A 26,103-nucleotide genomic window follows, 5' to 3' on the forward strand; every position below is an offset into this window, starting at 1 on the left:
CGGAAATCAAGGTGCCAGAGTCTGGAGGAAGACTGGGGAGAAGGAAATGCCAAAATGCCAGAAGTCCAGTGTCAAGTACCCACAGTCAGTGATGGTCTGGGGTGCCGTGTCAGCTCATGATTATTTGAAGGTTGACGTTTTTTGTATTAAAAACACTTTTCTTTTATTGGTCGAATGAAATATGCTAATTTTGTGAGATAGGAATTTTGGGTTTTCATGAGCTGTATGCCAAAATCATCCGTATTAAGACAATAAAAGACCTGAAATATTTCAGTTAGTGTGCAATAAATCTAAAATATATGAATGTTAAATTTTCATCATGACATTATGGAAAATAATTAACTTTATCACAATATGCTAATATTTTGAGAAGGACCTGTAGATGAGCAAGACACGGAAGCCCATCATTAAAAAAAACGCACCCCAAGCCATCCATTCTAGACCATAAAGAAAAATGACTTTGCTTATTTTTTCTATTTTTCAAAAAGGTATTTTTTTTATTTAGTTAAATTTGTGTTTCATATTTAAAACAAAAATACAAACTGACTGGTAAAAAGAAATAAAAAAATAGGACCCATTTGTACATGTCTAGAAAGGCATGCAATTCTTCGATCATCGCATTCCCTGACTGTAGGAGGCGCTGTTTCTCATGTGCACTTCAGAGGTGCTGTCCCACATATTGTTGCACTACAAATATAAAGAACATATAAAATGAGCACAAATCTAAACTTTTGACAAGTTAATACTAATGTACATATTAACTTGATCCCATCTTTTCTTAAGATCGTGAGGCCGATCCAAAACAAACTTACCCCTACCATATATGGCCTTTGCTATTGCAAGTTGTTGCGTCAGATTATGAAAAAAAATGGTGTATTTGTTTTTTTAAAACACTGCTTTGCCTGTGATTGTTATGTTTTTAATCATTTGAAATATTAAAGGAAAACCAAACCAAGACTTTTTCCTCAATCACCAAAACATGTACCGACATCCATAGTTTATTACTCTTACTTTTTATATATTCTTAGTATATAAAAATAAAATCCTAGTTGGTCATTAAAGCCTTAATATTCTTTGGAATGGCTAAAGGTGCTTGCAGCTGTTTGTTGTTCCCAGTTCACGTTTGTATTTTTTTAAAGATGCATAAAATATCCGAAGGGCATATTTCTTCCCTTTAGTCGTTTGAAATGCATTAACGAGGTTCCTTTTGTTGTGGCTGTGGTTATAATTCCCTTTGGTTAGAGGAATGCAGCGAATGCCTGGTTTATTAAGATGAGATGTGATTAAATAAGCCTCTTCTTCGCAGTGTTATTGGTAAGCAGGGTAACACAGTGTTCCCTTCCACATTACTTAATACAGTTATTAAAAAACAAACCAGAATTCTTCAATGGAATATTTGCGGATTAATCGAAAATAACTGATGAACCAAAACCACCGCTCTCGCACATATTACAGATCAAACCATTAGAATAACAAATGCATAAATAGGCAATTAGTTGAATATAGTAAAAATAACATTAGTCTAACTGTATGCTTCCATACAAATTCAATGCATAAGCCTGCATTTCTGCTATTAATTCATCTTAGCGGAATTATAACACAATCTCACACCACATGAGACGAATTAGGTTGTCTTCATTTGGTGGGATCGCTGCAAATGAGCCGCAGGCCTGCGAGTTCTACATCCCACATTAACAGATTTATACATCCATTTACAGTAAAACGCAACATGGCAGTGTGCTCCATGGGTTTGCGCAAGGGAAGAGCAAGAAGGTGGAGCTCATTTGCCACACCACTTCCATCCAGTCAGTGCTAAAATGGAAATAAAAGAGCTGGTTTGGAGGGGAATTGTTTAGGATGACCTTGCAGTTCCCTGTTGGAGAAGCTAATGTTTGCTGAAAACAGTCTACAAGGCAAAGAGGGCATCCTCTGTCCGTTCAGCCTTCTTGTGGGAGCCAGTGGGGGGACGAGTGGGGTGAGGAGGGTTAGCTCCAGGGGGAGACGGGAGGGTGTCTGCTGCCTTAGCTCGCTCCTCCAGGAACTTATCAAACTCTGAAAGAAAGAAATCAATTCATCTTTGACACAGATATCAGTGCAAGGACATTTCATACAAATTTCCACACTTTGAGCCATGAGGAAATGTAGTGTCTTGCGAAAGTCATTAACCTCCTCGAACATTTCCACATTTTGTCACTTTCTAATGAACTTAGTGCATTTTATTGGGATGTTATGATGATACGTGGCTTTAAAAACCATTTTATACAAATAAAAATCTGGAAACTGTGTCAGGCTTATGTATTCATCAGCCCCTACTTTGATACCCTTAAATAAAATCCAGTGCACTGAATCATCAACAGAAGTCACCTCATTTATATAGTCCACCTGTGTCTAATTCAATCCAGCTGTTCTGTGAGGACCTCAGAGAGTTGTTAGAGAACATTAGTGAACAAACAGCATCATGAAGACCAAGGAACAAAACAGACAGGTCAGGGATATAGTTGTAGAGAAGTTTAAAGCAGGGCTAGGTTATAAAACAATATCCCAAGGTTTGTACATCTCACTGGGTGAGTATGGCACTCAGTTGGTAGAGTGGGCACACCATGTGCAGAGGGTGCAGTACCAGTCTCGGGTCATTTGCAGCTTCTGCTGCCGTCCACCTAAAACTGACAGGCAAGACAAGGTGAGCATTAATCACAGAAGCAGCCAAGAGGCCCATGGTAACTCTGGAAGTGCAAGAAAGATCCACAGCTCAGGTGTGAGAATTTTCTAGAGTGCACAACCATTAGATGTAAAAAACTGTTGAAAGGAAGCCATAAGAAGCATCAGATGAGACTATAATTGAACTGTTTGGCCTTCATGCTATTTGTGATGTGCCAGAAGACTAACTCTGCACATCGGCCTGAACACACAATTCCAATGGTGAAGCACGGTGTTGGGAGTATCATTCTGTGGAGTTGATGGGAAGACTTATAGAGCTGAATACAAGACAGTTCTGGAAGAAAACATTTTATAGACTCCAAAATAGGTACGGTTCCACAAATTTGTCAAAACCATGTATCATTTTCCTTCTACTTCACAATTATAGGCTCTATTGTGTTGGTCTATCACCTGCAATCCCACTAAAAGAATTTGCTTCTGTTAATGTGACAAAATCTGAAAAGGTTCAAAGGTAATGAAAGCATGTTTGCAAAGCAAAAGTGCTGCATTAATTGTGTAAGAGGTACCTTCACTAGTCACTCCCTCCTCAGCAGCATCTCCTTTCTATTTAAAAGACAGAAAAGCAGTTATGAAGATACAAACCTTCACAAAACAATAAGGTAAATGTGGACACCGGGTGGTCACACAAGTCAGCTGTTAATAAAATTCACACCAAGTGGCCCATGAAGACTCTGATATTCATGCACATTTTACACAGCAAAGAACCTTTCTAAGCCCCTCCATATCTTCCACAAGCTAACACAGATAACTTTAGTTAGACAGAACTAAACGTTAAGTGTTACATCCAACATTAGTGGAATACGTGGGCTTTAAATGAAAAAAAAAACAACATGAAGTTAATGGAAAATATGATTAGTAACATAAACAGATGAATAAAAAGGAAAATAAAAGATAGGGAAAAGAAAAGAAAATCAAGGTATAAAAGAAAACTCTCACCACGTCAGCACAGAGCCACTCCTCTATGTCATCCATGACAGAGGACTGCGATACGGGGATCTATAGAGCAAAGCCGTGGACGAACCACAGGGTCGCAACAAAGCCACAAAAATAAGAGACAAGAAAACCCCAAAAAACATAAAGAGAGATGCAACACACACAAATGAAGAGAAGAATCACCAAAACCTCAGACAAAGATGATAAAAAATTTCCCAAAATGAAAAAAATAACAATTTCTCAAAAGACAAAAACAACTTCTCCTGATATAATGATCAGCTGTTTAGCAAGCCTACAAATGAGAACAGCATCTCCCAGTTTACATATTGCTCTCATTGATTTAACTGCGTTCACCATGACTGAACAGCTGATGATTGATGAGCTGCAGTCCTTATCCCACATCATTAGTTAATCAGCAAATCACTTGAGCGGGATTCAGAGATTGATTGGATGCGGAAAGCTGAGAGCACAGGGACCGTGGAGGGACTTAGCAATCGCAGCGCTGCATGGTGAGCAGTGATGCTGGAAGCCATGTCAGAGCGCGTGGCATTTTGGTTCGTTAATGTCTGATGAGAATGTTCAATGAGGAAGTAAATGAGGAGTTTGCTGTGCTTATACAAGTTGGAAAACCTTCAAAACAGTAAAAGTAGTAACATTTAAACACCTGCTTTCTACTTATTAGAGCACAATTAGCCTCACAAACCCCTTTCGAATTATTTTGATGCATCAAAGGTTATTTATTTTTAAGTTTTAAGCTCAACCCAATCATCACAGGCAGGAAAACCTTATTCTGAGGCTCTGTTTTACAGCACAAAATGCTGGTGAAGTTTGTGAGAGTATCGTTTATGCAAGGGAGGAGCCTTTTAAAATACAGGTTGAGGCAGTGAGGCTATAAAACCCATTCAGAAGACAAAAAAAAACAAAAACACATGCATCTATAAGAAGAGATGAGAAAACATTGCAGAGAAGTGCAAAATAAGACATTTGTCCCTAACAAGTCAGAAAATGCAACATTTTGTACTTAAGGTTAGATTAAACTAAAACTACTGAAACAAACTCCCATGTCAACAAAGCTTAAATCTTTGTTAGTTGTTTTATTAAGATGATTTACTAGCAGAACGTGGAGGTTCTTACAACTGGTAAAACTCCCCACAACGCAGCAATCACAGTCTTAGCATAATTTTTCTTTTTCAATTAGTTTCCAAAAATACTAGAAAGAGAACAAAGAGAACATATTAAAAGATTTTGATTGTTTTTATGTGTGGCCTTAAGACAGGGCGGCCACAACCCACACCAGAACTGTGGCATCTTTGTCCTTGCACTCTGTAGATGCGCTCCAAGATCAGAGCTGGCCCAAGGTTGAATGGGGACCAAAGCTGAATTTCATTTAGGAGCCCGGTTGCCCACCAGCCACCACTGCCTTTTTATTTGTTTACACATTAAGTATTAAAGAGCATTTTTAGAGTTAATTACTGAGCCAAAGATGAGCTCCCTAAACTGGATGTTAGACAGTCTGCCTTATGTATTAAACAAATGGCATTCCAGATGAAGATTTGTGGAATATTAATGTTGTAAATAAATTCTGGAGATTGGGGTATTTCTCCTACTCACTCATTGGCTCCTGCAGGGCATATCTGGTTTACGGCATTTGGGACCAAGGAGAATCAAGAATGAGGGGGCCAAGTTTAATTGGTTGCACTTACAAGCACGTATCTTTAGGCCCAACATTATTCATAACCCTGGCAAACATTTTCTTTCAAACGAGAAGTGTGTAAGGGGGTATTATTTTTGAAAATATTCGTCTGTTTTTATTCACATTTTATTTAAAAACGTCATGTCGAAAATGATCTAGCAATAATGCTCACTAGCTTTTAACTTGTGTCCACTGGTGTCTCTGGTGATGAGCTACACCTCCTTAAGGGTGCCAGCCTCCTTGCCATCACCCTAATCTTTAGCAGCCTCCCCAGAATACCTATCAGGGGACTCTTTCTGGGCCACTTCAAAATGACTGAATATTAAAATGTTTTTGTGTGTATTTATACAAAGTGGACTTGTCAAAATCATCTTTCAAATGTTATAATAATAAATAATTTCAATTAGTGAAGTTTTTTAAATTATTTAAAAAAAACATCAAACCCAACAGCACATATAAAAGTTGGTTCATTTTTCATAAAAATGACCACAACCAACAACACAAGCTGATATATAGTGTTTGAAAACTGAATGGCTTTTTCACCCCCTGCTGGCATGGGGGTGCACTAAGCAGCTACCAGGTCTGCTTATGTCTGGGGCCGGCTCTGTCCAGGATGGTTCTTGGACTATGTCCTAGATGTCATATTAAATGATCAAATATTCAAACAGCAGATGCTATTCTTAACAACTGCAAATCAATTTATATTTACATTTAAAAAAACAAAAAAAACAAATTCAAACTGCAAATTAGCTCTGAATTGTTGGTGTGATTTGCTGCATTGGGGAAGTATGTCCACTCATTTTGTTTTAGTTTATATTAAGCATATAAATGCTTAATAAGAACCATGGGGGACATTATTAGATCTATGAAGAGGTGGCTTTAACGTCACTGACAGTTATGAGAGTAGTGTTTAGTGCTCAAACAAAGAGAGTATAATAGAAGTGGGCAAAATTAGTCATATCTTAAATAAAATAAATTATCCATATTTTAAAAGTGAAACAAACTATATAAAAACTGCGCATACAATAAAAAAAAATTTGACATGTTCTCAACTAACCCACTTAAAATATATGTTATAAAGTTAGCAAAGCCACCTTGTATTTGGCATGTTTTATTTTTAGCATAATTTTCCCCACCACTAGAATAGATCTGTATTAAAAATAAAAGTTATTGGGGTTGGTTAAGGATTTTAAACCGGAGTGGTAAAGTGAGGCAAAAAAAAAAAAAAAAAAGCAGCTGATGAAGATGATGGATGATGCAAGCGTAGATGCTGGTAAAGATGAAGGGAGGGCTAGGAGGACACACTGTGGATAAGAGTCCTCACCATTCCTTGGGTAATAAGCCAGCTGTCTATGGGCAGCTCCTGATCTGCTGGGTTATCATCCCCCTTTACCCTCAGCTGAATCAACAACAGAATAAGACCTTACACAAGAGAAGAAAGGCCCCACCACAGCATAGCACACAATCCAGAGAAAAACGACAGAGGAGAAGTCAAAAGTGCGAGACACGACTTTCATTCAAAGAGAATTAAAAACAAAAGAATAAAAGAGAAATAAAAGGTTCATTCCGTAAACAGAAAGATGAGGAAAAAAAAGTGGGGAAAATAATTTTAATTCTATAAAATGTAAAAGATGCTAAAAAGAGAAATGTAATTAATGACTAAAATTTCTCAGGCTTTGGAAACACACCAAGAGATAACTTCCAAATAAATGGCAATGTCTGCTGAGAAAAGCACAGAAACATATTGAAACTAGTGAGTGGGTCCTGAGTTGGCGTTTCTGAGAGAACCAACAGTTAATATCTGGCAAAACGATCCAGAGTAGATCTGTCTGCAACACTGGTTTTAACCTGCTTTTACCCATTTTGAGCACTTAATTTAAACATGCCTACTTGCTTTCCTCTGGAATTAAATGTAGTAAAGATAAGCAACATGTATATATAAGCTACCCTCCCTGCGTCATACATGGTAAATCAGACATAAACTGCATGTTCCCATGTACTCACCCCACTTGCGTTTTGTTGTCTCACGTCCAAAGCAGAAGCTAGGCCTCCCAGAGCCTGGGGCTCTTCATATTTTACACTGTGCACCAAACCAATAAAACTAAAGTTAATACTGACAATTCGGTAGCAGAAAAACACAAACAGATAAGATTCATTCTGATGAAGATTAGACAAATCTCAAGGAGCAGAGATACAGATCTCCAACCTCTGTAGAAGCACCGTTAAAATCTATATTATGGCTGGAATAGTATAAGGTCAAAATCACAAAGCCAACAAAGACCAAAATACATTGGGAGGGAAAGTGTGACCATCAAAAAGAGCTTAGAGAAACTGTGAAAGATCTTGCTTCATGGTTTGAGGATGACAAAGGGCCCATGAGGGTTCAGTCCAGAATCTCATAACTGGCGCTTAGAAATGACCTGAAGGCAGCTGGGAGCACAGTTACCAGCTACACCAATAGTAGCACGCAGTGAAGGATTGAAATATTGCAGCCCTCTGATAGAGACGAGACGGGTACGGGCTCATATAAAGTTCTTCAGTAAACATCTAAATGGTTCAGAGGACGTTTAGGACAAAATGCTGAGGTCTTACAACTTGACACTCTGTGGTTGAAGGAAAACAAATGGTAAATATGACCCAAACATGATGAGCCCCATAGTTAAGCATGGAGAAGGACATAATATGCTTTGGGCTGTTTTTTTGCAAAGAGATCAAAGCCTGTTTCAATCAGTGACATGAAAAAAGATTACCTTTTACATGTAGCAGATATTTTATCCTTTGTAATCAAAATCAGTCATTTTAAACCTAATTTAGAAATACAAAATTATTAGTGATCGAATAATTATTTCCCCCACTGCGCATCACTGATATTGACATTTGCTCAAGAAATGATCAGGAAGGAGGGATTTGCATATTTAGCAATTCAAATAAAACACAGACCGATAAGTGATATGAAGACCTACTTTTTGCGTTGTTCAGCCAGTGAGCTGCTCCTGGTCTGGGCAAACATGTCAAAGTCATCCTTGCTGTGGCCCGACAGAGACGTCAGGGTTCCGCTCACATTGTCAGAACCTACATCTGGAACAAGACACGAGGAGAGGAACATTGAGTGCCTTTCCTGTTATGCATTAAATAATTAAATCCAGAGTGAAAATAAAACAAAAACTAATGAGGATTTGGACGAAGAAGAATTGATTTTAGGTATATTGGTTATATCATTTGAACTGCTGCTCCTCCAAAAACACTTGAACTAAGCTTGAGGAAGCTCTTAATATTAATATTACTCTTACCAAGACTAGCGAGTACAGTAGATATGGAAGGTGTGGACGTGTTGTGGGTTGGGGAGGCTGAGGCTCTGGGGGCGGAGCTGGACGGAGGGCTTGACATATTTCTGGGTGTAACCACAGAGGGAGAGCCCGGGCCCAGGTCTATGAGGTTATCTTCTGTAGCATCAGCCAACATCTGAGGACAGAGAGGAGAAGAGAAACTTTCAACATAAATAAGTGTAAATATTCAAAGGTTAGAAGAGAACAATAAAAGACCTGAAATATTTCAGTTAGTGTGCAATGAATCTAAAATATATGAATGTAAAATTTTCATCATTACATTATAGAAAATAATGAACTTTATCACAATATGCTAATATTTTGAGAAGGACCAGTATTTGACAACATTCATATCTGACCTTTTCAGACAATATTTTGAATCACAGGTTTAGAGGCTTTGCAAAAGAAAAGAGGTAAAGTGCCTTCCAATAAGTACTCGTACCCCTTCAACATTTTCACATTTTGTCCCATTTTATTAGGATTTTATGCAACAGACCAACATAAGTAGCACATTATTGTAAACTGGAAGAGAAATTAGACCTGGGCTACACAAATATCTGAATTCATATTAGCCCAGCCTTACTGTCTCTGCTGAAGAAAACATCCCCACACCATGATGCTGCCACCCCCATTGATCACAGAGGAGATGGTTTGTTAAGGCTGATGTGCGGTGTCAATTCACTGCCACCAAAAAGTTCAGTTTAGTCCCATCTGACCAGATCACCTTCTTCCACATGTCTGCCCTGTCTCTTTTATATCTTGCTGCAAATTATAAAAAGGGACATAAGAAGTGTATTTTATGGCTTTCCTTTCTTTATTAACACTCTTTTATAAAAGCCAGATTGGTGGAGTGGGCTGTAGATCTTGGCAGCTTCTGCAGAGTTATAAGGGGGCATCTTTTTATTCAATTCAATTCAATTCAATTCAAAAATACTTTATTAATCCCAAAGGGAAATTAAATGTTGTTATAGCTCATATTATGAAGGTTTCCTCAAAGATCCGTTGTAGATGCTGATGGCTGTGGGCAGGAAGGATCTCCTGTAGCGCTCCGTCTTACAGCAGATCTGAAGAAGCCTCTGACTGAAGACACTCTGTTGTTGTAGGACAGTCTCATAAAGAGGATGCTCAGAGTTCTCCATAATGTTCTTCATTTTATGAAGAATCCTTCTTTCCACAATGATCTCCAGTGGTTCCAGAGGAGTCCCCAGAACAGAGCCAGCCTTCTTTATCAGATTGTTGAGCTTTTTTAAGTCCCTGGCTCTGATGCTGCTTCCCCAGCAGATGATGGTAGAAGAGATCACACTTTCCACAACAGACTTATAGTATAGAAGATATGCAGCATCTTGCTTCAAACACCAAAGGACCTAAGCTTCATCAAGAAGTACAGTCTGCTCTGTCCCTTCTTGTAGATGGCTTCACAGTTGCATCTCCACTCTAGTCTGTTGTCCAGGTGAACACCGAGGTATTTATACTCCTCCACCACCTCCACTTCTTCTCCCATGATAGAAATAGTTTTTGACTTATTCCTGTTTCTCTTAAAATCTACAATCATCTCCTTTGTTTTATTCACGTTCAACATGAGATGATTGTTTCCACACCATGCCACAGAGAGGTCCACCACCTTCCTGTACTCAGCTTCTTGTCCATCTCTGATCCACCCCACAACTGCAGAATCATCCGAGTATTTCTGCAGATGACAGGAGTCTGTCTTGTACTGGAAGTCTGAGGTGTACAGAGTGAAGAGGAATGGTCTGTTTGTCAGGTAGTCTTTGATCCAGGAGATTGTTGAGGCCTCCACCTGAGTCTTCTGGAGTTTCTGACAAAACAAATCAGGTTGGATTGTATTAAATGCACTGGAGAAATCAAAGTACATGATCCTCACAGTGCTACTGGCTTTGTCCAGATGACAGTGGGTTTGTTGAAGCAGGTTTATGATGGCATCTTCAACTCCTACTCCACAGCGATAAGCAAACTGAAGGGGATCCTGATGGTTTACTGTTTGCTTACTCAGGTGGGCCAACAGGAGTCTCTCTAGGACCTTCATGATGTGAGATGTCAGGGCAACAGGTCTATAGTCATTGAGGACTGATGGGTGAGTTTTCTTTGGTACCGGAACAAGACAGGAGGTCTTCCACAACACCGGAACCTTCTTCTGGGCCAGGCTAAGGTTGAAGAGGTGCTGCAGAATCCCACAGAGCTGCTCTGCACAGGCCTTCAGGACTCTAGGGCTGACATGATCTGGACCTGCAGCCTTATTCCTATTCAGTCTCTCCAGTTGTCTCTTCACCTGACTTCTTGAGACACACAGGTGGAAGGGGGAAGCAAAGGAAGCATCGGCATCTTCTGATATGGTTGAAGGCAAACATGTAGAAGCAGAAGAGTCTAGGGCTGAGGTGGAAGATACAAAATGTGAGGTGTTACTGGACAGCTGTGGGTTATCTGGGTCAAAGGAAGGTGGAATGTCTGTTTGGCTGTGAGCAGGAGAGGAGGATGCAAAGCTGGTTTCTGAACTGAACCTATTGAAGAATACGTTCAGTTCATTGGCTCTGTCCAGACCTCCATCGGTCTGATCATCCTTCTGCTTGAAGCCTGTGATCTTCTTCATCCCTGTCCACACATCTCTGATATTGTTTTGCTGGAGCCTGCTCTCCAGCTTCTTCTTGTACACCTCCTTGCTGTCTCTTATCTTGACTTTAAGTTGCTTCTGTATAATCCTCAATAATTCTCTGTCTCTCTCTCTGAAGGCTCTTTTTTTCTTGTTAAGCAGGTCCTTCAGGTCACTGGTGATCCAAGGTTTGTTATTGGGGAAGCATCTCACGGTTCTGGTGGGGATGATGTTATCCACACAGAAGTTTATATAGTCGGTTACACACTCAGTCATGGCATTGATGTCCTCTCCATGTGGCTGGCACAGTGCGTCCCAGTCTGTAACCTCAAAGCAACCTTGCAGAGCTTCTTCAGCTTCCTGTGACCATTTTCTCACAGTCCTCTTTATTACAGGTTGCCTCTGAACAAGGGGCTTATATTTCGAGCAGAGAAAAACAAGATTGTGATCTGATTTGCCTAGAGGAGGTCTTGCTGTAGAGATGTATGAGTCCTTGACATTTGCATAAAACAAATCCAATGTTTTGTTTTCTCTGGTAGAGCAGCTGACAAACTGTTGAAACGTTGGAAGTGTAGCAGAGAGTGAAGCATGGTTAAAATCACCAGAAATTGCCACAAAAGCATTGGGGTTTTGTGTCTGTAGCTTAGCAACAACTGAGCTGATGGCATCACATGCGGTGTCATCAACAGCGGAAGGTGGAATGTAAACTGTTACCAAAATAACACTGGTGAACTCTCTGGGTAAATAATATGGACGAAAACTTACTGCCAACAGTTCAATATCTGGACTGCAGAGATGACACTTCACAGTAACATGTCCTGGATTACACCATCTGTTGTTCACAAGTACTGCCAGTCCACCTCCTTTACATTTGCCGCTCCTCTTTAAATCTCTGTCTGCTCGTATGGTTAAAAAGCTTCTCTTATAAATGATTAGTGAGTGATTTTCATTTGTAAAAACTCTGAAAGCATACTGAGGCCCTAGAAATTAAGCAGCAGGTAAACATAGAGGCCAACAACCTAGAACATGTAGAGGGTTCAGATGCTAGCATGTCAGTTTAGGTTCATATTCATTCCACTGCTAAACCGAGGAGGCTGGAATAAAATCTAAGACTGCTCTCATATTTGTTTCTGTCAACACAAACGAACAAAGCACTGTGGCAGAATCAAATATAATAACCCATGTGATAATGGAATTGAATGTAATAAAAAACGTATACAGCTGTGGTGCTTGTTTTATGTCTTTTTACAAGCAAAGTCTCAGTTCATGATTACTTACCCCATTGTTCTGAGCCGCCCTGCCTGACCTGTACCTCTCATACCTGTGAGAAAAACAAAATCCTGTGAATGTTTCACATCATGCTTTGACGGCCCACGCGTCTCATCTTCAAACACCATATGACCGAGCCGTTTTGGCAACATGGAAGCAAAACTGAAAAATGCTTCAGAGGAATGAGTTCTGCACAGAGCCCTTCATTGTAATAAAAACCAAATTAATCAAAGCATGTTTTGTCATATTTAGGAGGATTAAGAGGAACCGTTATCTGTAATCCAGCACATGTTCTAAGATGTCACTGCCCAAGAGAAATTGGCTTTGACTGAATGCACCTCTCATATCGAAGGAATATATTGTTGAGGTCGTCGTTGACGTGCAGCAGCTCCTCAGTCACTTCCTCGTTGGACACACAACTTATCAGCTCGACCACCCGCTGCTGCATGGCGCGGCACGTTCTGTTCAGCTCCTGGACGGAGGGACACAGCGACAGATTGATGCACGGAGGGAAGGGACACAAAACAAAAGAGCTGTGAGGATCCCATAGAGCAAGCAAAAAACAAAAAAAAAAGGCAAAAATGCGTTGCTAATAATATAATATAATATATATGTGACTACTTTTTACATAAAAAATCCTTGACCGAGATGAGGATATTCATTCAACTTTATTCTGTATGATTATGTAGCAACATGAAAAAGATTAACATAATGATCATAACTGGCAGCAGTTTGTGAGCAGCAAGCCAAATCTGTGGGGCTGACACAAATACCTGAGTGGATTTGGCCAGAGCAGATTAAACTCTGCACGGGTCCCTGTACCGCTGGCTGATTGCCAGTTCAGGGAATCTCACATCAGTCCCTCAGTCTCACACCTTCAACTGAAATTGTGTGAAAACTTGACACAGCACACCCCCTGGTGGACACACTGTGCTACAACAACTCATTTTCTGTGATCAATTTTTGTTTTTCAAAAAACGTTGTTGTAGCATACACCTCCTAATTTTGACCTGTCACCAAAAAATCCATTTTTTCCTCATGCCCACTTCAGATTGCCTGGCCCGATTAGGTGATCTGGCCAAAATCAACATTTAGTTTGGCCATTAGAGTGGCTCAATCAAAAGAATAAGCATCCATCTATCCCGCTTATCCATCAGGGCTGCAGGGAGGCTGGTGCCAAAGAGCTATTTACAGAGACCAAAGCCAGGGGACCCCTAGAGAACACACACACAGGGAGAAAATGCAAACTCTCTGCACAAAGAGCCCAGGTGCAGCAAAACAATAAGGTTTCTCAAAATAACAAACACTGTACCAAAACAAAACATCCATCATGTTATTAAAATCGCTGCTAACGTTTTGCAGCTGCACAAGCTCTCAGTCACTCAGATGCTGTCTTGGAAGTCCAAACTTGCTGACATTAAATTTTTTTTTTCCCTGTTAACCTGCTGCCCTACTTACACAAAAATCAGTTTCTGATTGGCTGGTCAGCTCTCTTTCCTCGTGGTCTAGGGAGCAACATAGGCTTCAAAAGAGGGGCGGCTTTGTCTGTGAAAGCAGCCGGACCCGGTCGGGTCACAAGGCCTGATTGATCTATGGGGCCTGTGTTTGCATTACATGTATATTTGCTTACCAACTGGTAATTTAACAGCAAGGTAAAGAGTTCATTTTTCAGATGGGTTCTCGAGGAAATATAAGACCGTTTATGAATGCACATTACTATAGTTTGAAGTAGCATATCAAATGCGAAGGTTCAAATCTTACCTGGAGCAGTTCCAGGTCAGAACCATCTTCCTTGCCAGGGACCAGCTCCGTAAGCATCTCTGACATGACTTTAATGTTTCCTCTCACGATGTCCAATTCGCTCCGCAGCCGGGCAATCTGAATGCACAAGAACTCAATAAAGGGCTTCCAGTCTGTTTTTATTCATTACTTCCTTGCAAATCAATGGCTACAAATGCCTTCATAAAGTGGTCATCACCTGTTCAGGGGTCGCAGTGACAGGGCTGGGGATGTTGGAGGCCTGCGTGGCAGCGGGTGTTGGCTGGTTGGGTTTAGGAGCATCATCAGCCGATGTGTTAGGAGCAAGGTACTTCATCATGGCTGGGTCCACTTCAGGTGTGCCCTATGATTTGAAAGCAAAACTTCCAATAAATTTTTTTTTTTAAATCCTCTACAAACATGCAGGGACAGTTTTTATTCCTACCCTCTGTGGCGTGTGAATCGGAGACAAAGCATCCAGGTCTGCCATTGGAAACTCGACGCCTTTCCTCTTCAGCTCTTCATAGATATGGACCACGCCAGTAAGATCGGGACTGCTCCTGAAGGCATCGGCCCAGGACTGATAGGAAAAAACAAATAAATCATAAAAATATTTTTTTCTGATAACCACTGAAAATTAAAGTAAGTGAATAAAGTAAGCTCTTTCTTTGTAAACTATAGAAAAAATCTTGATAAAACAGAATATGACTCATGGCATCATCCTGGATAAATAGTTAAATCTATAAACATTCCTTGTGCAAATGCTGATAAATATTTAAACAAGCCTTGAGATGATAAAACAGCAACACTAGAAGCTGAACTGCTGTTAAATATCTGGGAAGTGGTGCATAAGGAACCCACCCGACCTGCAGCGCTTTGCAAAAACATTCACACTTCTTGAACTTCTCAACATTTTGTTGTGTTACAACCACAAACTTCAATAACTTTATTGGGATTTTATGTGACAGATCAAACACAAAGTATCATATAGCTGCAAAATGAAAAGAAAATATATAGTATTCCCTAATTAAAGAAAATCAACCAACTTCTTTCAGACGTCACCTAATATTAAATAAAGTAAAATCCAGCTGTATGGTGAAGACATCACAGGTTTGATAGAGAACATTATTGAACAAACAGCATCATGAACACCAAGGAACACAGCAAACAGATCAGGGAGAAAGTTGTGGAGGAGATTGAAGTAGGGTTAGGATATAAACAACATCCACGGGTTTTGAATGACTCACTAAGCACTGCTCTGTCCATCTTTCAAAAATGGAAAGAGCGTGGTACAACTGGAAACCTACGTAGGTGGACATGGCGATCCACCTACAATGACAGGCAGCACAATCAGTGCATTAATCAGGGAGGCAGCCAAGAACTCCACGGTAACTCTGGAGGAGCTGCAACGATCCACAGCTTAGGTGGAAGAATCTATAAAGGTTAGGTTAGTTGTGCACTCCCCAAAAGTGATTATTATGACAAAGTGAAAGAACGAAAGCCTTTGTTAAAAGGAGTCATAAGAAGTCCTGTTTGAAGCTTGCAAGAAGTCTGGTGCGGCCAAAGCTGAATTGTTTGGCCTACATACAAAAAACGCAACGTGTGGCAGACAACTAACACTCCACACCACCCTGAAGGTCCCGTTCTCATGGTGAAACATGTTGGTGGCAGCTTCATCCTTAAGGGGATGTTTTTGTCATCTGTAGGGACAAGAAAGTTGGTCAGAGTTGATGGGAACATGGATGGAACTAAACACAGGGCAATCCTGGAAGAAAACCTGTTAGAGATTAGAAAAGACTGGAGACTAGGGAGGAGATTCGCCTTTCATCAGGACTACAAACCTTGAACGTACAGCCACAAATAGAATGGAATAGTTTAAATCTAAGTAAAATCATATGCTAGACTGGCCCAGTCAAAGTCCAGACCTGAATCCAATTAAATACCTGGCGAGGCTTGAAAACAGTTGTTCATAGACACTCTTCTTCCAAACTGAGTAAGCCTGAGCTATTTTGCAAAGAAGAATGGGCAACAATGTCACCCTTCACAAGTAAAAAAACTGGTAGAAATATACCCCAAGACCTGTAGGTGTAATCGCAGCAAAGGTTAGTGCTACTGACTCGAGTGCTCAATACAAAGGCGCACGAGACTTTTCAAATATTTATTTGAATAAAAACATTAAAAACCATGTATTATGTTCCATACAATACAAAATTAGGCTCTAATTTGTGTTGGTCTCACTCATAACTCTTAATAAAATACATTGAAGTTTGTGGTTTTAACATGACAAAATATTAAAAAGTTAATGGGCTAAAAACGTTTTGTAGGCCGATGTTTGTTTTGCACCACAGCACCACTGTTAAAAACCTTTAAGGCATTTTTAAGCAGTAACAGAGAAGCAGAATGTACAAAGATTGTGATAAAAATAATGACTAAACAGGCAAGAAAAGAAAAGCTTATTACTTGTATGAGGGACAGCACTTTGTCTTGCACTATCGTAGGAGGGTTGGCTTTGGGGGAGATGATTTTGACCATGACGCCATCAATAAAATCTCTGTTGGCCACATGGACATGAAACCTGTGACCACAGTTCTTTACACATGTCTCCAACACCTGCAGAAAGTGCAACGATCAAGCAGAGAGACGCTATAAACAAGGAAACAGAGGAGAAAGGGGAGGAATTTCCACGAGCATCAGGTTTGGTAGACGTTTTGTGTTCTGCTGCTTGCTGTTAAGGTTAACTGTCCCTATTGACTTTTGATTTTTAGACTTTATTGTCATTCAACTGCACATTCACAATGTACATATGAGCGAGATTACGTTGCTAGGCTCCCAATAAAAAACAGGAAAACAAGTAAAAGCAAGACAGTATAAGTATAAGCATATTCAACAACAGGAAGGAATGTGGCAGAAAAAAAAAATGAATAGATTAGAAAGGTATGTACAGATATAAAAAATATATGTAGGGCAATATGAATAGTGCAAGTATCTGTAGCAGCTGGATGAAGTGTAACAGAGTTCACAATGACCATGTAAAGTGACTAAAACCATGCTGTTTTAAAAAACAATTGGCAGTTATCTAGGTCTTTCCAGCCATTCAAAACATACTAGGGGTTTTCTATGAACCAAAGAAAGGACGGCGTTATTACAGAGTTCCCACAAGTTTTCCATGTAAAAAGATATCTGTCCCTTACATTCATTTTAAGGAAGGGAAGAAGGCAAGGAAAAAAGGACACAAAGAAAAAAAGGTCAAAGGACACAGTGAAAGAGCATGGACAAAAGAAAGGGTAGAGGGAGGGAAGCAAGGAAGGAAGGAAAGAAGGAAGGAAGGAAGATCTTTTCATTCTAGCCAGGCGTGGAAAATACTGAAATCAAATTTCAGCCTTTTCAAGGCGAGGTAGGAACCCTCTTATTACCACCTGCTGATGAACTGACTGCACCCTATATTTCATGATTTATGTTTTTAGAGTTTTTTAAATGTGCTTTTGGCCAAAGTCTCTGCACTTTTATATCTATTTAGGTTTTTTAGGCTTCCTTCTACAGGCCATTCGGGCCTTTTTTAAACTGAAAAGGAAAATGAATTAACCAAATTACTGTCTCATGCTTTTCATTCGTATGTCTATGTGTGTGCAACACATGAGCTTTCTTTGCACTAAACTCCATGTTATCTCTCCACTGTCAGCACATATGCATTCATATGCAGCTAGAAGTATGAACGACCTACCGTTAGCGCCAGCATAACCTCTCTGTAGTTCCTGTTGCCGCTGAGTCTCTTCTTTAAGGCCCGCATGGCATCTTTTGGCCTGGACAGAAAACAGCATTAAGTGCCCCCCCTGAGAGCGAGCATAACACCACTGACTTAGTTGGAATGGACTCTTTTCGGGGCCACAATAACAGATGCCAGTCAGTCTGTGAGTGAAACTATTTGAGTGGGACTGAGAAGAACTGTCACACCATCTGGCTGTCCCTTTCTCCTTTGAGTGACTAGAGAACGCCTCTTCCAAAAAGCAAGATCAAAGCTACCCATGCATAAAGAGCTCAGGCTGGCTTTCTGCCTAATACTATCCTTCCCCTCAATGAAGATGGGGCACAATAAGCTGTTATGAGCTCATTCATAAGCTCATAATGCTCATAACAGGTACTTAGCAAGGCTGCTAAAACTGATAAAGATGGATGTAGACAGAGGAAAAATGTTTTTGTGAGTATGCATTCAGTGCACATACTGTTTCAGATTCTTTCTTTATTGGGCGTGCATCTGTTTTGTTCTATCTTGTTCAAGTACACACCATCTGCTTTGAGAAAGCTTTGTGTGCAAAAGGCACACAAAGCTTGTGTTAGGATGACATCTAACAAAAGGTTACTCAAAACATACTCTGGATCTCCAGAATTTCAGTTTTTGGAGTTGAAATGATTTACTGAAGACCTTGAAGGAAAGATGTTCCATGTTTTCTCCTCTTCTGTTTTAGCTGCTGGGTGGCAGAGATGGTGGCACACAAGACAAATGGTGAGTGTGGGCCTGAGGACTGTAAATCAGACATGAAAGGAAGATGGAGAAAGGAGAGATTCAAGAAAACGGACAGACAGATGATTGAGTAAAGTATGGAAATAATATTTGACCATACGTATCAAGACCCGGAAAATACTTGAATAGTATAGTTTCTTTTGGCTTTTCCAGCCTGCACTGGAAAAGATTTACATTTGGTAATTCTCCAAATACAGATCTTGCAGAATTAGAGTCTCATACTCCACTGCTGACTGGGCATCTTTTATTGTCGGAGGCCAGTTCAGGATCTGAAATCTTTCATTCATTCAGTCAGTGACACAGGAAAACAACAAACAAAAGAGTTTCTGTCTGGTGTGCTGACTTCAGGCAAATAACAGCAGGCAGTGCATAATTCGCTTCAGTCACTCGGCCCGTCCGTCCTGCGATAAGACAGTGAAAGCTCTGTTACAAGCTGCCGTGAGAGTTGAAGTGCTTTTCTGCCACAGACCCACACTACATGTTTCAGAACGATAACCCAAGACCTATAATAATAAAAATGAATTAAATTGCTCACCCCTCGTCTGTTTCGTTTATGATGTCACAGATCTCTATGTTCAGAGTCCAGTCCTCACTCTGTAGGCCTCCGTCTGTGGCTCTCTCTGGAGGAAAAACACAAAGAGGTCAACCAGAATGCTGTTTAAACTTTGCCATTTTTTATAGTATTACACATATTATTTCAGAACTAATTAAGACAAACAAATCTTACATATGGATCAATAAGCCCTGAGAGATGCAAGATGCTAGTGCCTTCCTGCATGCATGAAAAATTTAACTAATAGGGGTGCACCGATTGCAGTTTTCTGGCCGATCACCGATCTTTAAAAAGCCTGACCATTCCGATTTTGCCCAATATTGGTCAGGTGTTAGAAGGTCACAATGCACCTTGAAAGATCCAATCTTATTTTATTCAAAAACATTGAACAATACTCGTGAAAACATACAAACTTGTTTTAACTGCACATGAGGTAGTGCTCTCAAATATAAATGAAATGTTTTCAGCATTGCTGTTCCTTTAGTCTATCATTTTTCACATTTTAAAAACAAACAAAACGTGCACAATAGAGAAGACAAGTAGATAAGATCAGTGGAATAGTTTATTTTAACATGCAAGTATCATCTGATCACCAATCTCCCAAAATTAAGAAAATTGGGGCAGATTGATCGGCCGGGCGATCAATCTGTGCAACCCTAGAAACTAACGTAAAAAATGTAAATTAAACTACAGTAATAGAACTGTCTTACTTATTGTAGGAACGTTTATCTGGAAAAGTCAGCATGTTTTTAAAAAAAGAGGAGTTATTACTCCTCTAAGTTTACAACATAACAATCAGCGACAACAATCAGTGAAACAGCCAATTTGTTTTGATCAGCTCCAGCAATCTGCAGGTCAATTAATGAAAAATCTGATTTATTTTATTTATTAAATCTGAAAACTCCCACTTTTGAAGCTCTGTAAGCACAGCGTGATGCACTTTAAGGGAGACAAAAAACCAAACCTGGGTGTGGGTGGATATTCTTTGATACATCAGTGGGGATAATGTCGTAAACAATTTCCTGTTTAATTCAAAGCAACTACCTACATAGTACCCAACTACCTATATTGTCAGACCTCAAAGAAAACTTCAGACCCGTGTTGGCCAGTAAAATCCTGATTAATGCATCTCTAATAAGTACCGCTTTTTGACCGATCCAGTGAGCAGTTAGAGTAAACCGAGCTTAAAAAAAGTGGTTCATAAATCAGAAGACAAGTTGCTGCAGAAATCTGCAGGATGAGGAAAATCATGTTTTTTATGTCTTTATTTATTAATCATTTAAGTTCAGAAGTACAACGCCTGGGTTAAAATGTTCAAATTTTCTAAACAAAAAAAAAAAAGAAAACAGTTTCAATTCAGAAATTAAATGGCTCAAAATATATTAAAATACAATTTTTTTGCACCAACAACTGTCTAATTCTCACTTAAACAGCTAAATAATGTAACAGAATCAAAATACAAAATGAAACAACTGAATTGTGTTACGTTCCGCAGAAATTAATGAAAAAAAGGATGATGGAGTCCATCTGTAAAGGTCCGTGGCCAAGCTTTAGCATCGGTCAACAGAACACTGATATGACAATGAATAAGGTACCAATTGTATGACCAGACTCTCAAAAAAAACTCATTAATTCTGATTATTACATGCATACATGCCTGTTAAACAGTTACATTACATTATTCTAAGGATCCCCTTTTAGAGGCCATGTGTAAACATCCTACTGGAAGTGAACTTCTTTTGTCCTGTTTTACTTTCACACACGGCACACCTGCTTTTCCTCCAATGCTTTAAACCAGTCGGCTTTAAAGTGGGAAGTCAACCTGTTAAGGCAAAACGTCTACAGGCTGTGTGTGGTGATGCTGTCTACCTTGATGGATATGCTGTATACCACAACACGTAGAAACAGAAGTCAGAGCTGATCACTTCTTTGCACTTCACTTTTGTCTTTCAAAGCATTTTGGCTACAAGTGGGGAATAATGAAGAGGGTGAAGTGATGAGCTGAAACTCAGGGTTTCCTTCCCTATTTATCTTCCTCATCGCTTTTTGAATAATGCTGAGAATATATTGTAGGATGTTATTTCTCATGTCAGGGCAGCTGAAGTGGCTCGAATATGGAAAAAATTTAAATGATGGTTATTTTGGTAAATATATGGTAATCACTGTTATTTATTTTCAGCTTCTGAAAAGGAGAACATGCGACAGTGGGGAGAAATCACAAACGTAAGATGTTACTTGCAAATTGAAATATGCCAAAATAATGTAAAAACTGTATTGTTTTTTGACTATTATGTTATTTTTGGGATCAGTTGGAGCCTAAACCAAAATTGGACAACAGCTTCCAATGAGTGCACAGCCCTATTTCAAGTGTGCTCTACATATCTGAAGTACATTTGAGCAGCTGGATGGAGTCCAACTGCTCGTGATGCACAAGGTTAATGCAGAGTAGTGGGAAAACTGTGCAATCAGAAAAAAAAGAAGAGACGCAGAAAAAATGTGGGTTAATCAATGTCATCATTGCAGTTCGGCACTAATGTCGAAAACATATGTTTTTCTGTAATCCTGCAGCTCTATGCATAAATTAATAATTTAAGTACTAATCAACTTTTTCTTTTTATCAGAACTGTCAGTTTAAGTTGGCATGTATGCAAATTTTGAAATTCGAGGCAGGTTTTTAAAAAACCTCTCTTATTATTCTGGCTTTCAGCAAATAGAAATAACCGGGGTAATCCTAACTGACCTAAAACAGGAAAGGTGTAGTCTGATTAACTGTCAAACAGTGAGAAAACAAATGTTGAGTCTTTTTGGTGTACATAATAGGGGGTTTAATGGTGCACACACAAAAAAAAAGGAGAATCAGGGTCTGGTTTGTACCTCGGCACTGAAACGTACTTTTTTTTTACTCTATTCAACAGCGAACAAAGATTTTACCAGTATGCTCTAGCAATTCAAAAAAGGCTACTAAAGAGTTGAGTGGAGATTTAAGCTGGGGACACATTACACGACTTTTTTAAAAAGACTAGGTGTTCGCACTACCAGACTGGTTTTTGTTTCCCGTCTGAAACACTGGGGCTCACGCTCTTAACTTCGCCTGCTGAGGGAACACAGACTACTGGATTTTTCTCCCAACTGAGCAAATCAAACTCTCGTGGAAACTCTTGCGAGGGCGACAGTTTGAAGGAACAAACATACCAGCAGGTGGCGCCAACAGAAGATTTTCTCAGAATTCAGACAGGTTTTACTTCTGTTACACATAAAATGAATGAGACGCAATTTCAAATATGCTAAGTTTAACCCACAAGTGAATATGATTTGTATAGTGTTGCTGTACTGATGATGAGAGGTTGGAACATGTATTTGAGGTTGTTTGACATGACTGTCAATGTTGGCTGTGATCTAAAAATATTATTTATATTGTAACAAGACAATAACATCATGTTTGGGCAGAATTGCGCAAATAAACAATAGGAACGTATGATAGATTTGTTCTATGTGAAAAGTATTTCTTCAAAAATGCCAATTTTTTAAATTACCATATCATAATAAGTTACCATAATGTTACATTTTTAAATTGTACCTCATCGCTTTTGAATAATGCTGACATAAAGCTTTGGTTCGGTCCACCTTTCTTTCTTCACTGTAGCTGAACGAGAAACCTTAATGTTCCCAAATAGCAGACTTTACTGACAGCGGCTAATCTTCCCTGCGTGTTGCTGCTGTTTTAAAGTTGCAGGGCAAGTTGTAGAATTAGTTCTGCACATAGACGTTCTGTATTTGTTCAGGTTTAAAACGAGTTTTAGTACTAATACATGTACAATAAATGATGTTTTTTCTGTCCTGCATAATTGTGATGTGGTGAGATCTTCCAGAAGAGGTAGTAGGCAGTCAAAGAGCTTTTCCTGCAGCTTTAATATTTTTTCCCAGAGCTGTAGAGGATGCAAGGCACACCACGATGCAGTAAATGAAAATGATCTCGCTGGTTACTCCACATTGCCGACTAAATTTCCTCCCTACATTGTTCCATTTGAGCTTTCTGATGAAATAAAGACTATTATCTTTCAGAAATTTCAAACCGTACTGACACCTAAAGCTTCGTCCAACTTCTGGGTATTAGGAGCATCTAGAAGATGAGTCTGGAGGAATTACCCACAACCCTCTTCCTGTAAGCTCCTCAAATGGATTATAGGGTCAGGGCGGGACAGAGCCCAAGTGGCCGAGAAGGAATGAGGAGGAAAAACAGAAGGGAAAAATGTGTAGGAATGGCATGGAACAACTAGAGCTTTAGTAATAAAACGAAATGCATTCATTTTTCATGGTGTAGAGCCAAAATCCTCCCAACCCCCACAGGTTGAGGCAATTGAAAAACTGAAGCTAGTTGATCACGTGCCTCTGATGGTGACAAGCTGTACCATGTACTCCCCAACAAAGCTGCAAAGTTCCTCTCCAGCCTATCCCTCCTCAGTGCAGACCTTTAACCCCCTTCCTTTCTCCATTACAACTGCTTGCCTTGTCCACATAAGTGTTTTTATTTAACCTTTTCAGTCCCAGCCAGCAATACTAAACCTCTGATACCAGTTGTTTAACAAGTCCTCATCACCCACAAATGAAGAAAATAAATAAATGAACACCTGACAGGCATCTCTCCTCTAACATCTTTGGGGCCAGGTAAAATGATCGCTTGCCCATCTCCTGCAAGGTATGGATCACTGTCATTTGGCCGTAGCCCCACAGGGTGCAGCAACATAGAGATCTGCCCAGGGATGCAGACAGCTCTGTGAAATGGTGAAACCCAAGATGTGCAACATAATGCAAACTACCACACAAGGTAGAGGGAGGACTATACTGTAGAATGCAAGAGAAAATGGTAATACTAATGCACTTTTTCTATTTGACTTTTATTGAAATGCATTAAATGACAAAATAACAAGTAAAAGATATTCTGAAACGTCTTAAAACGTTTTCTAGTCTTAAATCTTGAACAGATAAAGCATTTACATTTCAAACAGATTTTCCAGTTCTCTAAATGTATCTGTTTTTATAACATTGTGGAAATTTGAGTGGTAAACATTTACCTTGTCTGGTTTTATTATATGTAGATTCCACTAATCAGAAAAACAACACTTTGCTGAGGTTTGAAACTTACAACAGCTTCTATAACACAGGACTATCCTACAATAAACACAGTTTCTATGAATCACAGTTTGTGACCTTTAATATTTTTTTGTAAAAATAAAACAAATAGGAGTGTCAATGCTTTATTTGGCATTTAAACAGAACATACTGAAGTAAAAAGCGTGGTAGAAAAATGCCACACATGCAACATGGAGGATTGTGAAGCAAATAGGAGCTAAAGAAATGGACTTTTGCTCCATGTTCCAAAGTCATGTCAAGTGAACTTTGCATTTTATTTATTTTAAGTCTGGAGGAGGATTGGAGAGGGACAGAATCCAAGATGATGGTGGTCCAGCATCAATTTCTACAGGAAATGATAATTTAGGGGTTCATGTCATCTGCTGGTGTTGGTCTACTCAGTAGAAATAAAACACAATAGACCCTACTTTGTCCAAAGTGTGCAAAATTTTAGAGCACGAGCTTTATGGCGATGCTGACTTTATTATGACTAATTATACCATGCATGTGTGTGTGTGTATATGTATATGGGACAATACATGGACATACTTATCACCAGCTTGACAATTCTGTATGGCAAATCGTTTGTTGTCTGTTTTATGTCCTATTATAATTTTCTAAGAAACTTAAATTAGGATTTTCTTTTTTGTTATAGGCCATAGTCATCAAAATGATCAGAAACAAACACTTGAAAAATATAACTGTGCGTGTAAAAAAATCTAGTTCATACGAGTTTCACCCTTTTAATTAACATTTTGAAATAAATATTTAAATGTATTGACCTGTATAATCCTTAATTGCAAAATGACTTTATGATGAGTCAAAACAATTACAATCTGATGTAATTCAAAACATAAGCTACAACTATTCAGCCATGGGGTGTGGTACGCCAAAATGCTTCCTTCTCCTCTGGAGATCTGCAGAAAGCACCACATTATTATAGGGTCTGGATGTTTTAAATGAATAAGAACGACACTGATCAAACAGTGTGGTCAACTGTTGTTCGGAGACTGAGCAAAATCTCAGCAAGCCTTCTCTATCTGCCAAAACCCGCACTTAGCATTAAATCTCAGTGATTTAACTTCCTTATAAGCTGCAAGTCACTTTCCTCACAGATGCAGAGTGATTTACCGAAACAAAAAGTCGGGAAAAGAGAAATCGTTCAGATTTTCTGGCTAACGTTAGCTGAGAGCTTATTCCGAGTGGATGACGTTTGCTAGGAAGATGCCAGCAAAGCTTGCTCTCTCCACCCAACCTAAAAGTGAACTCTAAATATCTTAATGTAAAAACAAAACAGCAATGTTCTAATAAAACACCCTCACGGCTTGACGTACCTATACACTGGCCCACAGGCGTGCTGTACGGATTTCCCAGTAGAAACTCCATTTTGACAATAAATGACCCGCTTTGGAAATGACTGAGACTGAACTCAGAAGCGGCTGTGCGACTAAGCCCCGCCCATCGATTAATTCTATTGGATGAAATGAAACAAACCCTGAATTTGCTTGGCTGAAATCAGTGTCAATCATAATCAGAAAAAAAGCTACGTAGCACTTAATTAAAGGAGGTAAACACAAGTGGCTCTGTAATGAAGAGGCA

The 26,103-nt window shown here is 39.4% G+C and overlaps 1 protein-coding gene across 5 annotated transcripts; it reads right to left on the reverse strand.

Moving 5' to 3' along the window:
- Positions 1 to 382: 382 nt before the first annotated feature.
- LOC124862702 (TOM1-like protein 2) lies at positions 383 to 25,944 on the reverse strand. 5 transcript variants are annotated; one of them, XM_047356765.1, is made up of 16 exons: positions 25,839 to 25,944; positions 19,357 to 19,441; positions 18,024 to 18,102; positions 16,763 to 16,912; positions 14,748 to 14,882; positions 14,523 to 14,666; positions 14,306 to 14,422; positions 12,883 to 13,016; positions 12,554 to 12,596; positions 8,635 to 8,806; positions 8,308 to 8,422; positions 7,349 to 7,424; positions 6,669 to 6,743; positions 3,655 to 3,714; positions 3,225 to 3,261; positions 383 to 2,052 (listed from the first exon to the last, which is right to left on the reverse strand). In XM_047356765.1, exons 1-16 carry the CDS (start codon positions 25,888 to 25,890, stop codon positions 1,907 to 1,909), a joined length of 1,620 nt encoding a protein of 539 aa, XP_047212721.1. In that variant the 5' UTR covers positions 25,891 to 25,944; the 3' UTR covers positions 383 to 1,906. The 5 variants fall into 5 exon arrangements, with proteins under 5 accessions (XP_047212721.1, XP_047212723.1, XP_047212722.1 ...); XM_047356767.1 differs by lacking the exon at positions 6,669 to 6,743; XM_047356766.1 differs by lacking the exon at positions 3,655 to 3,714.
- Between the last annotated feature and the right edge of the window lie 159 nt (positions 25,945 to 26,103).

Source organism: Girardinichthys multiradiatus, chromosome X (assembly GCF_021462225.1).
Source record: "Girardinichthys multiradiatus isolate DD_20200921_A chromosome X, DD_fGirMul_XY1, whole genome shotgun sequence".
Lineage (NCBI taxonomy): Eukaryota > Metazoa > Chordata > Actinopteri > Cyprinodontiformes > Goodeidae > Girardinichthys > Girardinichthys multiradiatus.

Excerpts from the sequence above, each read along its gene's own strand:
- LOC124862702 (XM_047356765.1), bottom strand. The coding sequence starts at position 25,890 with ATGGAGTTTCTACTGGGAAATCCGTACAGCACGCCTGTGGGCCAGTGT. Across the intron at positions 16,913-18,023 it reads AGGTTATGCTGGCGCTAACG|GTGTTGGAGACATGTGTAAA; the intron begins GTAGGTCGTTCA and ends CACTTTCTGCAG. Across the intron at positions 2,053-3,224 it reads GGAGGGAGTGACTAGTGAAG|AGTTTGATAAGTTCCTGGAG; the intron begins GTACCTCTTACA and ends TCTTTCTTTCAG.